The 14,664-nt window shown below is 40.9% G+C and overlaps 1 protein-coding gene across 3 annotated transcripts in view; it reads left to right on the top strand.

Annotated features, from left to right (window-relative positions):
• The window catches only part of osbpl1a (oxysterol binding protein-like 1A), a 31,452-nt gene that overhangs the window by 9,333 nt on the left and 7,455 nt on the right, over positions 1 to 14,664 (top strand). For all 3 annotated transcript variants that reach the window (XM_048252394.1, XM_048252393.1, XM_048252392.1), the window contains exons 7-18: positions 756 to 900; positions 3,031 to 3,098; positions 3,339 to 3,383; positions 3,711 to 3,784; positions 4,186 to 4,249; positions 5,327 to 5,428; positions 6,128 to 6,253; positions 7,148 to 7,229; positions 10,142 to 10,248; positions 11,189 to 11,351; positions 11,945 to 12,152; positions 14,352 to 14,427. In XM_048252394.1, the coding sequence (XP_048108351.1) occupies positions 756 to 900; positions 3,031 to 3,098; positions 3,339 to 3,383; positions 3,711 to 3,784; positions 4,186 to 4,249; positions 5,327 to 5,428; positions 6,128 to 6,253; positions 7,148 to 7,229; positions 10,142 to 10,248; positions 11,189 to 11,351; positions 11,945 to 12,152; positions 14,352 to 14,427 (1,260 nt within the window). The remainder of the gene's footprint in view (positions 1 to 755; positions 901 to 3,030; positions 3,099 to 3,338; positions 3,384 to 3,710; positions 3,785 to 4,185; positions 4,250 to 5,326; positions 5,429 to 6,127; positions 6,254 to 7,147; positions 7,230 to 10,141; positions 10,249 to 11,188; positions 11,352 to 11,944; positions 12,153 to 14,351; positions 14,428 to 14,664) is intronic.

Genomic DNA, 14,664 nt, shown 5'->3' with positions numbered 1-14,664 from the left:
GTATCATACTCCCTGCTCTCTTTCCCTTTCTCTTTTGTCCTGCAGACACTCCCTCATGAAGTAGTATTCACAATTTTTTATTTATTTTTTACTCATTTCCTATCAGGCTGACATAACCAATATAGAGTTTTAGGGAAAAAAACTACACTGTTGAAAATACCATGAATGATCACACAGATTAGGGTTTTTTTATATCATGTGGTGGTATAACCACTTAGTGGGGTTCCTTATAACAGCCTTTAAGGCACATGTAGCATTTAGCAACATGTGAATGTGCATACAGTGTGGATGTTTACCTCCAAGCTAATCTCATTGGTGGACTGAACACACTGTATTCTCCCTTTCTGAAACGTGACATTAGTTCTTTGTTTATATATCCCATACTATGCACTGCTCTTAAATCTCTCACCATGGCAACAGTCTTGCTGCAGAGCATTCACTCTAGGTTAAGGCTACAGTAATGTGTGGGTTAACCCCTTGCTGTCACACCCTCCTGACTGGAAAGGGTGTATAAGAGCAGCTCCTCTCTTAGAGTAGGTACTTCAGACTAGTCGTTTCAGTCTCTCCTGAGGCCATGAAAATGTCAGTATACCTATGAATGATGTCTGCTATGAGAGGCATGTTTTTCACATGTCATCACACATCCCACTCTTCTTGAATGTACTGTCAGACCAAAACCCCCATGTGAGCAGCCTTTGTCCTCTGGCATTTCTTTACTACGGCATGCTATAAAGCCAAAGTCTCTCTCGTTTCAGTTGAATAGGAAGAAGCCACCTGACATTAATTGCACAGACTTGCTTGGGAACACGCCTCTGCACTGTGCGGCTTACCGAGGGCAAAAGCAGTGTGCCCTGAGACTCTTGCAGAGTGGAGCCAACCCCAACATCAAGAACAAAAATGGTAAAAAAAAAAGTGTGTGTGACCCTGTGTATCAGGGTCGAATCTGAAATGTACATTAATTTATTGTTATTTGTTAGTGCTAAAATCTAGATTTGTACAATTCACTGGAGGGCATAGTTTGATACCTTGGACACATGATAGTAGTGTAGTACATTAAAGTGTAAATTATTTCTGCATTGTGGCAGCAAGTTCATAAATGTAGGTATGTCAGTTTTTACTAGACAGGGTAGAATATTATGGGCTGGTTTACTGCTCATAGATTAAGCCTAATCCTGAACAGACAAAGAGCATTCAGTTGGGATCTACTACAACTTTTAGCCTAGGACAATTTATAATCCATGTACGGAAAACCAGCTTTTCCTGGTGTGACAGTAGGAACGACACCCATTATGGTTGAGAATAATTATCATTACTATAGCATGTTTTGTCAATGTAGATGTGGTAGCTACTTCATCTCAGTGAACCCATACGAATCTGCAGGTGCATTTGAGCTCTTCAGATCCATCTGGCAATTCTTCCATTCACAGTGATTTCAAAAATCACAGAAAGCCCAGGAACCAATCACAACCGCTTATCTGGCATGGGACGGGCTTTATACGATGACAGACAGGGAAGCATGGTTAGGAGTGCTGTTGAACTACCTCTCAGATAGGCCACAGTTTGTTCGGCTGGGGGGCTGTGTGTCTGAGCGGGTGGTCAGTAGTACAGGAGCACCTCAGGGGACTGTGTTATCCCCTTTCCTTTTCACACTCTACTACACCTCTGACTTCCAATACAACTTTGGGTCTTGCTATCTGCAGAAGTTCTCAGATGACTCTGCATTGGTGGGGTGTGTTAAGGGGGTTAGAAACAAAGTACTGGCAGACGGTGGATCGCTTTGTGGAGTGGTGTGGTAGCAACCACCTGCTCTTGAATGTGGCCAAGACCAAAGAGATGGTGGTGGACTTTAGCAGGAACAGGACTAAACCAAACACCCTCACTGTCCGGGGGGAAGAGGTGGAGGTGGTGGAGAACTGTAAATATCTGGGGGTTCACATAGACAATAAACTGGACTGGAAGCATAACACTGAGGCTGTCTACAAGAAGGGTCAAAGCAGGCTCTATTTCTTGAGGAAGCTTAAGTCTTTTAATGTTTGCACTAAGATATTACAAATGTTTTATCAGTCTGTGGTAGCAAGTGCAATTTTCTTTGCTGTCATCTGCTGGGGTAGCGGTTTCAGGGCCAGTGACTCTAACAGACTGAACAAGCCGATTAGGAAAGCAGGCTCTGTGCTGGGGACTTCTCTAGAGCCTCTAGAGTTGGTGGTGGAAAGGAGGATGTTGCAGAAATTGTTACACATCATGGACAATGCATCACATCCCCTACACAGTACACTGGCAAAACTACAAAGTGTTTCACCAACTCAGTTGCAGTAAGGACAGATATAAGAAAACCTTCTTACCCACAGCAATAGCACTTTACAACAACTCTCCTTTGAGTAGAGAGAGACAACATCTTTTAATCTTTTATATCTAATATGGAGGCAATTGTCTTGATTTATGTCTTATTAGGCAGTTACACTTTGGTACTTGGATGTGTATGGTACCTTGACAGCTACCATATGCTATGTCTTGTGGGTGAAAGTAATTTCTTGTTATAATGTAATGTATGTGGACTATGTGTGCGTGTGTGTGTGCTTGCTGTATGTTCTTAAGGCTGCTGAAACAACTGAATTTCCCTGTGGGATAATTAAAGTATATCTATCTATCTATCTATCTATCTATCTATCTATCTATCTATCTATCTATCTATCTATGAACACAACTAATGAATGTGCTGATGGTGTCAGTATCAAATCACACAGAGTATTTTCTTTGGAAATGAGTAAACAACTGCACCTTAGTTTACAAGCAAGATGTGTTTATTGTAGTTCTGAAAAGATTCAGTAAGAGTGTAATATACTGATTTAAGATTAATTTCAATGCTGGTTACGCCCCTTGGAAAGAGGAAGTAAATGAAGCATCCAATGGTCCAACTTCATCCACAAATTTCAGATTTCAGTGCATAATAAAATTTTAAAAAAGTGTAGTATATTCCAGTGCAGGCAGTTTATTTCTGAATTCATGTTGTTGTTTCTTTGTTTCTGACAGATCAAACCGTGTTTGACCTTGTCAGTGATCAAGAGATGAGACAGGTCTTGGAGGGCACCATGAAAAAAGTCAGTATTTCTGTGCTGTATTGAAAAATCCGGATGCAATTACGTTGCCTCTTCTCTGTCATACTTCGGCTAAAATGACAATGAGATCGGTTCCATCATAGCGAGGTTCATGTTTGTTTGTATCATGTAGAAGACTAGGTGTTCATTTTGCAGATAATATTTCAATCAATGTTTCATCAACAGTACCATTGTGAAATGGCAAAATATTAATTAACCCTCTTTGCTCCTCTCATCTGTCAGAGCATGACCCGACATGTTCAAATGTTTGAAGGGCCTCTTTTAAAGGTAAGAGTCTTACCTACTGCCTGGTTTACTTTTGGCACATATTGCAATATATTTGAAAAACAAATTGTGACTACATCTGAAAGAGAGCTCAAGGATTTTGCTCCAGAAGTTTTTTTATTTAGTGCATTTTTCACAGATTTCTTTTTGTAGTGTTAAACAGCTCTCCTTCCATATACATTTCTCTCAGATTTGTATGCAATACTCAATTTAAATTGAATTAATAATAATTAAAAGCAACACTCTTGTTTGAAACCTTTTAATGTAATGACCAAACCACTGGTTTGGTTTACTGGTTTGTGCACTGGTTTGGTTTACTGGTTTGTGCAGAGCTCCCGTTTCTTTGGGTGGCGTGCCTATTGGGTCGTTCTTCAGGATGGAGTGTTGTCATGGTACCCCAAACAGTATGTATTGTATTTTTGTTTTGTTCTGTGAACTGGAAACCATTTTCAATTCTGTTTCAATGCTTCAGCTTTTGTTTACTTTAACACAATTAAACACAATTAATAATAAGCTTTGTCTACATTCGTTTCATATGTTCAGTGGCCTAATGTGTACAATGTGTATTAACATTTAATATGCAAATATGCATGTTTCTTTCACCTCACCTGCCCTGCCCATGATCTGTTGGTATATCCTACCACATCATGTTTTTTATTGGACAAATACTGATTCTAGATTCATCCTCAATAAGATTTAATAAATATGATTTATTTTATGCTTGTCTAATATGTGTGTTATATGTTTATCCCTATGTACAGTGTATTAGTTTGAGAGATTGACTCAAAGTTTTACCTCTGTCAAGGTCAGATGCAACAACCTCAAGCAATAGGCAAGGCTGCAAGCCCTTAACACAAGCCAATTGCATGGTAGGTTTATGTAATTTTGTTGTTGGTTTTCGTTTTGTTTTTGCATTAATTCGACAATTTAATTCCAAATAGCATGCTGTTGAAGTGATGAACAACAACTGTAGTAGGATATTTTGGTTAGTACATTGCTTTACTCAATACATTTTAGAAAACTAGTCAGAGGATATAAAAGGTGTTGAGAATTGTTTCCGGACAGTAGGGTGGTTAATAGGTGCTGAAGAAGGTGTCCTAATATTGAAATGGGATTAACTCATTTGTAACAGATTGACCATAAATGTGCAAAATCATCAGCTCATATCAGTTAAAGGAGAATTCCGGTGTGATATTGACCTAAAGTGTGTTGAAACATGATACCGAGTGTGAACGTATGTCTCATAGCCCATCTCGGCTTGTCCCCTGCACTCCAAAATCAGATTCCAAAAATAATTCAGTGGAAATGCATGGATTCCAGTTTCTTCCAGTAGCAGCAACTGGAATCCATGCATTTCCACTGAATTATTTTTGGAATCTGATCCCTTATCATACCTGTTCATTCTTACTCGTCGCTCGACTTATCGTGACTAAATTCAAGATGGCTGCAAACGCTAAACTTCGTGAAGATACTGTCTGCATAAATTGTCTTGTAAGTAAACTACCAGTGCTTTTTCAAAGTTCTCAATGTCTCGTTTTAAATGTCAGGGCCCTCGGAAGTCTACCAATGAAGTGTGGAGATACATTGAGCCTCGTAAATGGTGTAAAACAGTGATTTATTTGCATGGCTAGCCCGATGCCGAAGCACCACCATTGAAAAAGCTGTTGGTAGCATCGGCTAACTAGCGCCAGATTTTGGAGTGCAGGGGACAAGCCGAGATGGGCTATAAGACATACGTTCACACTCGGTATCATGTTTCAACACACTTTAGGTCAATATCACACCGGAATTCTCCTTTAAAGTCATCTTTAGCATGGGATGGTACATTTTTGGAAATCTGTAAAATATTGTACTACATTTGAAAAAATGAAATGTGTTTATTTGTTGATTTCTTTCTTTGCAGTGATTATTTTCCAATGTATCTATAATATGTTCTTCTCCTATAGATCAAAGCCAAGGATAACTGTCATTTTACGGTGAAGTGTTTCGATGACAGTCTCCATCATTTCAAAGTGCTGCCAAAGCACGACCCAGAAGCAACCAGAAAAGTGAGCAAGTGTTTAATACTTATTGCTGTTACCTTCACATGTCATGGTACATGCACATTTTAGAGTTGCGTTTTAGCACATAGTAGTTGAGAAATCACTGTAAATGTCAAGATAGCTTGGCTGCTTGTGACTTTAAATGTTTATAGGAATTTTATAGCTGTTTGTGTTGAATCTCCTCCCTTTAAAATGGTGTTGATTTGATTGACAAGACAGACAGCTGCCCTCCATACATGCTCATAAATACACACACACACACACTCACACACACCCACACAAATATGCACACTGCTGGAGTAGTGGCTGCTGACCATGATGTGATTGAGGAAATGTGATCAGCACTGCTGAAAGGACAGAAAGGACACTCACATGGGTCTCATCATGTCCATCAGATGTAATGAGTGGAATGACCGTGGGCAGACTGTGTGTGTGTGTGTGTGTGTGTGTGTGTGTGTGTGTGTGTGTGTGTGTGTGTGTGTGTGTGTGTGTGTGTGTGCTTGCACATGTCTGTCTACACACTCTTCATGCATCTGAAGAGCCGTCTAGGACCAGGCGGCTACTCATACTGGCGCACAGACTTATGAAGTTGTCCCACGCTGACCGTCTCAATGAACAAAGCAAACATCTCCCCCCTGGAACTTCACACTCCACCGTATGGAGGATATTAGCTGCTGATTGCGCGTGTGTGTGTGTGTTCCTCAGCGATGGCTGGACGCCTTGGAGGAGCATTCGGCCTTCAGCACACACTACCACACCCAGGAGCAGGCCAGTGAGGAGGAGGAAGAGGCCGAGGTCATGTCCCTGAGCGAACTCACCGACTCGTTGCAGGTGAACGGTCAGACTTCCACTCTTTTCAGCTCCTTTCCCTCTCTGTTTATCACTCTCCTACGTCTTTGTCAGTCATCTCGGCCAGTCTAGGGAGAGCTGCTAAATGTCAGACCCCCCTCCCTCTGACTGGCGAAAGAGACAAAAGAAAGAAAGAAAGAAAGAATGGAATATTGAGATTTCTAAGTTGCATCGTGGTGTCGATTTCCTTTTAAGATGGTCATTGTTGGGGTTTTCTCCCCCTCTCTCTCCCTCTTTCTCTCTCTCTTTCTCTCGCTCTCTCTCTCTCTCTTTCTCTCTATCTCTCTCTCTCTCTTTCTCTCTCTCTCTCTCTGATTATAAATGGCGGCGTAACAGTGCATGGCTCGATCTGATACATTTCTGGCGGTGGTCTGAGGATTTGAGGAGTGCTTGTCTTTTAGCCGTGTTGCAGCCTAGGGGAAAGACAGCTGTGTAGTCCCAATCATCCCTGAAAAGGTGGTCTGATTGCTCATTTTACCATGCTGGCCTTTGATTTTGGGATTACAGAGCCAAGTCTGCCCAGGGAATTAGTCAGCCTCCACCGATTCAAAGATTTTTGTCCAGGCCCAGCTTGCCTTTATCAGCTTAGCAGTGTGTTGGTGATCTGCTGTGTTTGTTGCTGTGAGGCATGCTCAGCAGATGACTGACTGAGGTTACTGAAAATAGTGAAATTAAAGTGAGTGAGTGGATGTGTGTGTGTGTGTGTCAGCTTTGTAACACATTCCCATAAATAAAACAAAGATAGAACCTGTGACCACTCTCTCTTTCTCTTTCTCTCTTTCACACACACACACACACACACACACACACACACACACACACACACACACTCACTCACTCAATCGCTCTCTTTCCTCTGTTTCTCCCCCTTCACAGAGAGCTGAGACATACCATAAGAGGCTGGAGACAGAAGTATTATCCTTCCTCTCTATGGTGAAAGACAACGGACTGGCTGAAAGTAAGACTGGCTGAAAACCATGTTTCTGTTTAGCAAAAGCCTAAGACTGAACCACTATCCCCCCCTTTTTGTGTGACATGCACATACCCTGGATGTTTGAAACAGGAGAGCTGTCGGGCAAGATGCGCCTTTCTTACTTATGCATATGCATTTATGGGAAGGTCGAGGGAAAAGTTTGGGAGGAGCAGTTGATTAGATTCTGAATCTAAAATATGCATCAGTAGAAAACCATGTTTTCTCTGAACCATTTAAAGTTGTCATCGGACTGTTTATCTTGACATCTTATTATCAAATGTTGTATTATTTCATTATCGTAAACTTTTGATTAAAGTTGTCAGACTGTTTTAGACTGTTTAGACTGTTCAGTTGTGGGCACCAAAAATTTATATTAGAGGATGGTGACAGGCAGTGATGAGTGCTGTTTACCTGATGTGAAAGCTAAAGCAATTTCAGGTAATATGACAAGGCACAGTGTGCACTTTCTGCAGGCAGAAAAAGGCGGTATTTATGCTGTCTTCATTCATTTGCCCTGAATGTTTTAATCATGAATGTTTGGAAGCTATTATAGTGTGATTGTGTCATTATGTGAAATATGCACGGTCACGTAAAGTACTGCCTGATGCCATCACATAAATTTTACAATGTGGGTTTTTGTAAATGTTTAGCTTTTGCTGGGATTACAGTCTGGTTACCCTCTTCAAATCAATGAGCAGATGGACATGAGTTTTAGTAATTAGTAATTACAAAAAGGAGGAGGCAGTTTCATTTGAAATCTGTCATTGGCAATACGGCAGCAGTCAAAGAGATTTGCAAAGATACAAATAATTAGATTCATTCAATTAGTTTACCAGAAGTGTGAATTAAACTTGTACAAAGGCCAAGCTTTAAATTGCATAGTCATGTCTTGAGGGGGAAGGGGATGTTTTGGCCCCTCACCCTAACTGAGTTCAGACAGTTTGATTTTACTGCTTTCCCCTGCTTATCCATATATATGCACAACATTAGCCATGCACAAAACCCATGTGGAATAAAGTAAATTACTATAGAATATCTGAAATGGCAGCTTCAGGTTACTGTCAGTCTGATTTTCTGTCTGAGAAACATTGTGTTAGTTAAAAAAAACACAACTGAAAAGATTTAAAGGGCTGACGCTGTAATGGTAACATGAAAAGGTTTTCAGGATTTTCTCCGCCAGGTGATAAAGTGATTGTAGTTTCCACCCCAGTAGCTGGTGCTCCCCATGCCTTGAGCAACCCTGACAGCAGTGCCACTGATTATTAAGCACAATTCCACAGAGGTGGAGGTGCTCTTTTATTCTCTGGACTTACACTTACTTTTCATTAGATAACTCATTTTCTACTGCACTGACACACCACCACTTACTGTGAGCATCAGGATTGCTAGATAATTGCAGAATTTAGATATTTGGTTGAACAATCCCCATAGAAATGAAACATAAAGCTGGTAATGGACAAAAATAATTATTTAAAGTGAATAGCTAAAAATTATTCCGTGGCACAGATTTGCATTGTGTGTATATAAATAAATAATAATAAAAAATAAATGAAATAAAAAAAACAGAAACAGTAAGTTCAACTAGAAAAGCATTTCCTGAAGGAAATACAGTGCATGAAAATGCAAAAATATAATCATACATAGTAAAAACAAACTATATTGGTTGCTAGGTAGATGAGGTTTAATATAGTTGGAATGACTGAACAGTTAAATAGGTGGATAGTTTAAATGGTTAAATTATTTAGGTAGATAGTTGACGATAACAGTTGGAATGGCTCTAATGTTTGCTAGCAGTTATGCTAACTATGTTAACAAAGATAATAATGTTAACCAAGTTACTATGCTAACTAGCAGAACAATGTTAACATGCTAACTATGCTAACCATGTGACTTAGCTAACCTAGCTAATCATTTTTAGTAGTTATGCTAACTAGCATGCTAACTATGTTAACCATGTGGCTTAGCTAACTTAGCTATTCATTTTTAGCAGTTATGCTAACTATGCTAACTAACATGCATGCTAACTATGCTAACCATGTTACTTAGCTAACATAGCTAATCATTTTTAGCAGTTATGCTAACTAACATGCTAACTTTGCTAACCATGTTACTTAGCTAACGTAGCTAATCATTTTTAGCAGTTATGCTAACTATGCTAACTTGCATGCTAACAATGCTAACCATGTTACTTAGCTAACTTAGCTAATCATTTTTAGCAGTTTTGCTAACAATGTTAGCAATGCTAACATGCTAACCATGCTAACTAGCTACAGTGGGTAGGAGTCATAGTTGATTTTTTGGGAGAGGAAGCAGTTGAACAGGATGTGTAGTCTTAATAGAGCCTGTTTGTATGCTTAAAGCCTGAGACTGGCAGTTGATCCAGGCCACCTGGCAGAAGATTCTAATTGCTGTGATGTCATAAAGGGCAATGTTAAGTCAATGGGGAAATTTTTATTAGTTTTTAATTAATAGTTTAAAAAGTATAAAAATTACAAAGTTGAAAAATACATAGCACCCATGTCCTAAGTAAGACCTACGTAACATAATTTGAATGAAGTTTCTACGTTAGACGGTTGAAGCTGCATTAAATGCGTTAGAAGGAAGAATAAGAAGAAGCCTAGGAAGAACAGTACAGTGCATTTTCATGCACTGTAATCAGTGAAATTATCTTTCTTTCTGGTTCATGAATGCATGAGTGCCCAAACAAGCCCCATAATGAACCCTATTCACTCTGCCCTACGGCACAATTGAAGCAAAGCATCAACAATATTGTACTAAGTGATGGTTTATCTTTTAATAATAACCAGCCGGATGTCATTGGTGTGATGCTCTGGTGACATCTTCAGGAAATTAAAAAGTCGAACTCTCGCCTGGCGGGGTGTTTGTGTTTTCTCCAGGGCTTCCTGTTGGCATGGTGCAGAAAGTGCGGGACATGTGCGAGCTTTCCAACGACACGTGTTCCTCTCTGCGTCAGTGTGTCAATCTGTTCTCCAAACAGGAAGGGGTATGTGATATCTCATCTGTCTGTGTGAGGAAACACTTTTTTGGTTGGAAGGATTTGTGTATGGCTAATTCAGCTTACAAAAAAATAAAATGTGACACTTTTATTTATCAGCTGATAAACAACATTTATGGATGTTTCTTCAGTTGTATAAACCTAACCAATGATCCTGAACTGAACGTTATCTACAGTCAGATACAACCCACATAGACAGTCAACCTAGACAGGGGGTGAGTGATGATTAGTGAGGAAGTGCTGGGTCATGTAGTTGTGGCTTTTTGACATAGGAGAGGCTGATGGTTTGGTGGGTTTGTGTATATGGTTAAGTTCCCATTCAATGCTGTTACATGATCTTGTCCAATCGCCGGGGGTATTGTCTGACTTGGTGGACACCTGATGCACTGGCTTTAAGACTTTCCTCAGTCTGTGTGTGTTTGTGTGTGTGTGTGTGTGTGTGTGTGTGTGTGTGTGTGTGTGTGTGTGTGTGTGTGTGTGTGTGTGTGTGTGTGCGTGCCTGCGTGTACTGTAGATTCTGCTTTCATGTGTTAGTGTATAACAAGCACTTATTTGCTAACAGAAATTTAGCATGATTTTTTACAGGTAGATTTAATCAATGTTATGCCCCTTTTAGTATGTCTCTCAAAAGCCATCCATTACAGATTTTAATACTATGCTCCAGAATGGCAATTAATGCTTGTTTAGATGATTATTTTAACTACTACCTGTTTGATTCTCATTGTTTTTGAGTAATTGTTAAACCATTTGCTTTTTGCCTTCTACTCGGTCTTAATTGCATTTTAAAACCTTTCCTTTGGATTTTTATTTCTTTTCAGTTCCATAAATGCTATTTGTTTACCGTTTGCATTTCTATACACATGTCATTTTGTAGTTGTGTCACTTGTGTGTGTGTGTGTGTGTGTGTGTGTGTGTGTGTGTGTGCTAGGCGCGGAGCCAGAGGCTGGAACAGGAAGTGGAGAAGAACAAGATCCTATCGGAGGCTCTGCAGACTCTGGCCACCGAGCACCATGAGCTGGAACAGTCCGTGGTCAAGGGCTCGTCACAGCGCGGCGCCCTCAGTGAAGACGAGTTCTACGATGCCCTCTCTGGTGAGAGGAACGCGGAAGGGGTGGGGGGGGTGGCGATGATGTGAAGGAGGGTCATTGCAGTTACTATGGTGATTAGGAAGAGTACTCTAAGTGCACAGAGATCATATTTACATCATCAGAGAAAATGAGATGGCGAAACTTATACTGAGAATCATATTAGCAAATGCACCTGCCATTAATTAATTAGTAACAATTGTGTAGTGAATAAATATATTGCTATGTGTCCTTTATTGGAGGAGATGAGTTGAGTATACTTTTGTGGATATTTTTCCATTATTGTCCACTATTTGGTCAGTATCAATAGTAATGTCAGGTATTGACAAGGCTGTTTCCTTTGTCAGATGGTGAAGCTTATATCTTCATGCAGTACCCATTGATCAGCCTGATAATACAGATGTGTGCTATAGCTTGGTATTACCTAATAGCATTAAATAGGAGTTTTCACTTGCGACTTTGTAAACTTGAAGAGTGCATTGGTGTGAGCGCCCTTTAAATGCCACGCGATACCCCACTCAGGTTTCCAAAGGTGTTGGATGCAGTCAGCAACACCCCATCCCTCTAAACACGTGCCCTTCGCCTCTCTCCTCCACCAGACTCCGAGTCCGAGTGCTCGCTGAGCGGCTTCGAGACGCTGGCCAGCCACTCTGTCGACGAGGACGAGATCAACAGCGAGGAAGAGGACGAAAGCTCAGAGCTCTTCCGCAGCACACGCAGCCGCCCGGTCACCAGGATGTCGCAGGAGGATCGCCGCGGCGATGAGGAGGACGAGGAGGCAAGGCCCAATGGCGTGAGGAGGCATAGGTAAAGTGTGTCACAGTCATGCATGCAACACACACACATTCACTGACTTAGTCATAGACAGTCACTATACTGTACATATAAAACCATGCTTTTGCTATCAGTTGAATGTGGTGTCCATTGGTAATCCAACTTTAGTAGCCTGTTTAATCACCAGCCACAGTTTTTGAGTTGACACTAGGCCTCCTTTATCTTTATATTTATATTATCTGTCTTGCCCAGGTTAAACATGCAGTGCATTATTCACAAGTTTAATAGATTTTTTTCCCCCACAGTTTTAGTCTGACCCTGCTGCAAAACGGCGTCTGCACCGCTGGCAGCATTGTTGTTGCTCGTCAAATCGTGCGAGTGAATAATTTAGGTTGGATCAGGCAATGGAGGGTCTCACAATGAAATGGCGCGCTTAAAGATTGATGAGCTGGCCATGTAACGCCGTAATTTGAACTGTGAAAGCACCCTGTGCTGACTGATGTGCTTAGTGTTCGTTGCTGAGTGATTGATGGCTGGAGCAGTTTCATGAAAACTATTTGTCCGGCCCAATGGCCATTTCTCTTACTGGTAGATGTAATTGAATGTTACTGAACTTTTGCCTGCATTTTTTCCCATGTGTAAACTATGAATGGTATTACTGTGTAAACAGAGCTCAACCTAAACTGTGAAATATGAGGGGGGTGAGGGGGCTTGGAATCAAAGGCTTCACACATACAAGGGGCCGGTTTGCGGTGCTTGGATTAAGCCTAGTTCTTTCTTTCCATTGAAAAAAAAGGTTTTAGCCTAGGACGAGGCTTAATCCATGATTTATATTTAAATGCATTTCATAAAGAAATACTATACAACAAGTATTTTCTCTAAAATAAGTTTCAACATAAACAGAGTGGATGAAACCTCTGGTTATTGCATGGAGCCCAATAAGTAGCTGACAATCCTCCACTTCTGTGCTGTTGCTTACGTCGCTTGACTAGCAGATCAAGGCACTTGCAAATCAATAGCTGAGTTTCCAGCCAACTCCCCAAGGGGAATTTGACCCTCCGAATAGGAAATCCTGTGTGTACATGCTTTGAATTCACATTAACTTCAGATGTGTATAGGGTTTAATATGGCAATGGTTGATGGGGGGTGGGGGGGGGGGACTGTTTGCATAAAAAAATGTTGTTGCAATTTTGCTAGGTGTTAAAGTTAGGTTAAAGATTAGGAGTGCACATTTTAATTTTTCCATATAGATGGAAACAAGCTCATGTAATGGTAGCCAGCTGGTCCGTAGCTGTGCAGTATGTATGTTGGTAAACCTCCCTCCCGGCGCCTTAAGAGTTAGTGCTGGCAAGAGAGCTAGCAGCCTGGACTTTTAGTCTAATTGCTGGCACGCTCGACTTCCGATCCGAGGTGCTGTTGTTTGCGGGTTCGGGTCTGGGCGTGTGCAGGGCTAAGCCGCGCGGTTCAAAACAAATGTTATACTCACTCCCATTTTCTTTTAGTGAATTTTAATGAATCACTTAAAATATGTTATCGAGTTGGATGTGCAGTGCACCCAGCTACAGTTACCTGTACATTCTGAAATGTACCGGTAAATGTTCCTGGTAGTAGGTGCCAAGAATTCTTAGCAGCTCTTTGATTTGAGCTTTAATTCTCTTTAGGTCTCTTTGAGTTTCTGTCTTTATCTAATAGCCCCATCCCTTAGAATGTGGCTTATGCTTAAGGATCTTCAGGTGGTAGTTTTTCTACAACTCAGCATGGTGTAAGTTGGAGCAATTTTTGCGCCGTTGAAAATGAACTTCAGTCCATCCTAACTGACCGTCCAGCTGGTGACCTTTCCCCCTTCACTGACACCGCTGCAAGTGCGCACAGCAGATTGCCCTTGGCTGAAAGAGCAGGATCCTATGGGCCACTTCCCTGAACGTGATCTGACTAGAGGCGTGGTTCATCTGAATAAGAGATAAAGCATCCATTTACCTGTCTGATGGCAAATCTAGTCTAGACAGCTGGGGACACTTAAGAGAGCGTTACGGTGAACCCCAGTAACTACTCACATTCTGTTAAATGGGAGTACTGTATGTAGCAAAAATGTTATGGGCCTTTTATATAATTTCTAAATCCCCTTTGGGAAGCTGCAGTGTAGTCATTTTGTCATTCAGCCCCCTGTATTTGTGTTTGAAAATGTCATTCATTTTATTATTTTATTTTGTGTTTGTGTGTGTTTTTCTCCAGGTCGACTTTGCCAGCACCCATGTTCTCCAGAAATGACTTCAGCATCTGGAGTATTCTTCGAAAATGCATTGGAATGGTGAGATTCCTTTGAGATGACATATTTCACATCTAAATGAGGGTAGCAGATGTGATTGAATGGTTCAATCAGTCTACCCATATCAGTAGCATTGCATGTAGTAATGGTTGTTACAGTCAAGATGTTTGTGGAAATGATTTTGGAAGTTTCTCTCTTCCCTCCATTCTCCCTTTCTGTCACTTCTCTCTCTCCCTCTCTAACCGTCAACTGTCTATCTCTCCCTCTCTGCCACCTTCA

Source organism: Alosa alosa, chromosome 9 (assembly GCF_017589495.1).
Source record: "Alosa alosa isolate M-15738 ecotype Scorff River chromosome 9, AALO_Geno_1.1, whole genome shotgun sequence".
Taxonomy (NCBI): Eukaryota; Metazoa; Chordata; class Actinopteri; order Clupeiformes; family Clupeidae; genus Alosa; species Alosa alosa.
This window is presented reverse-complemented; position numbering and strand designations above follow the sequence as displayed.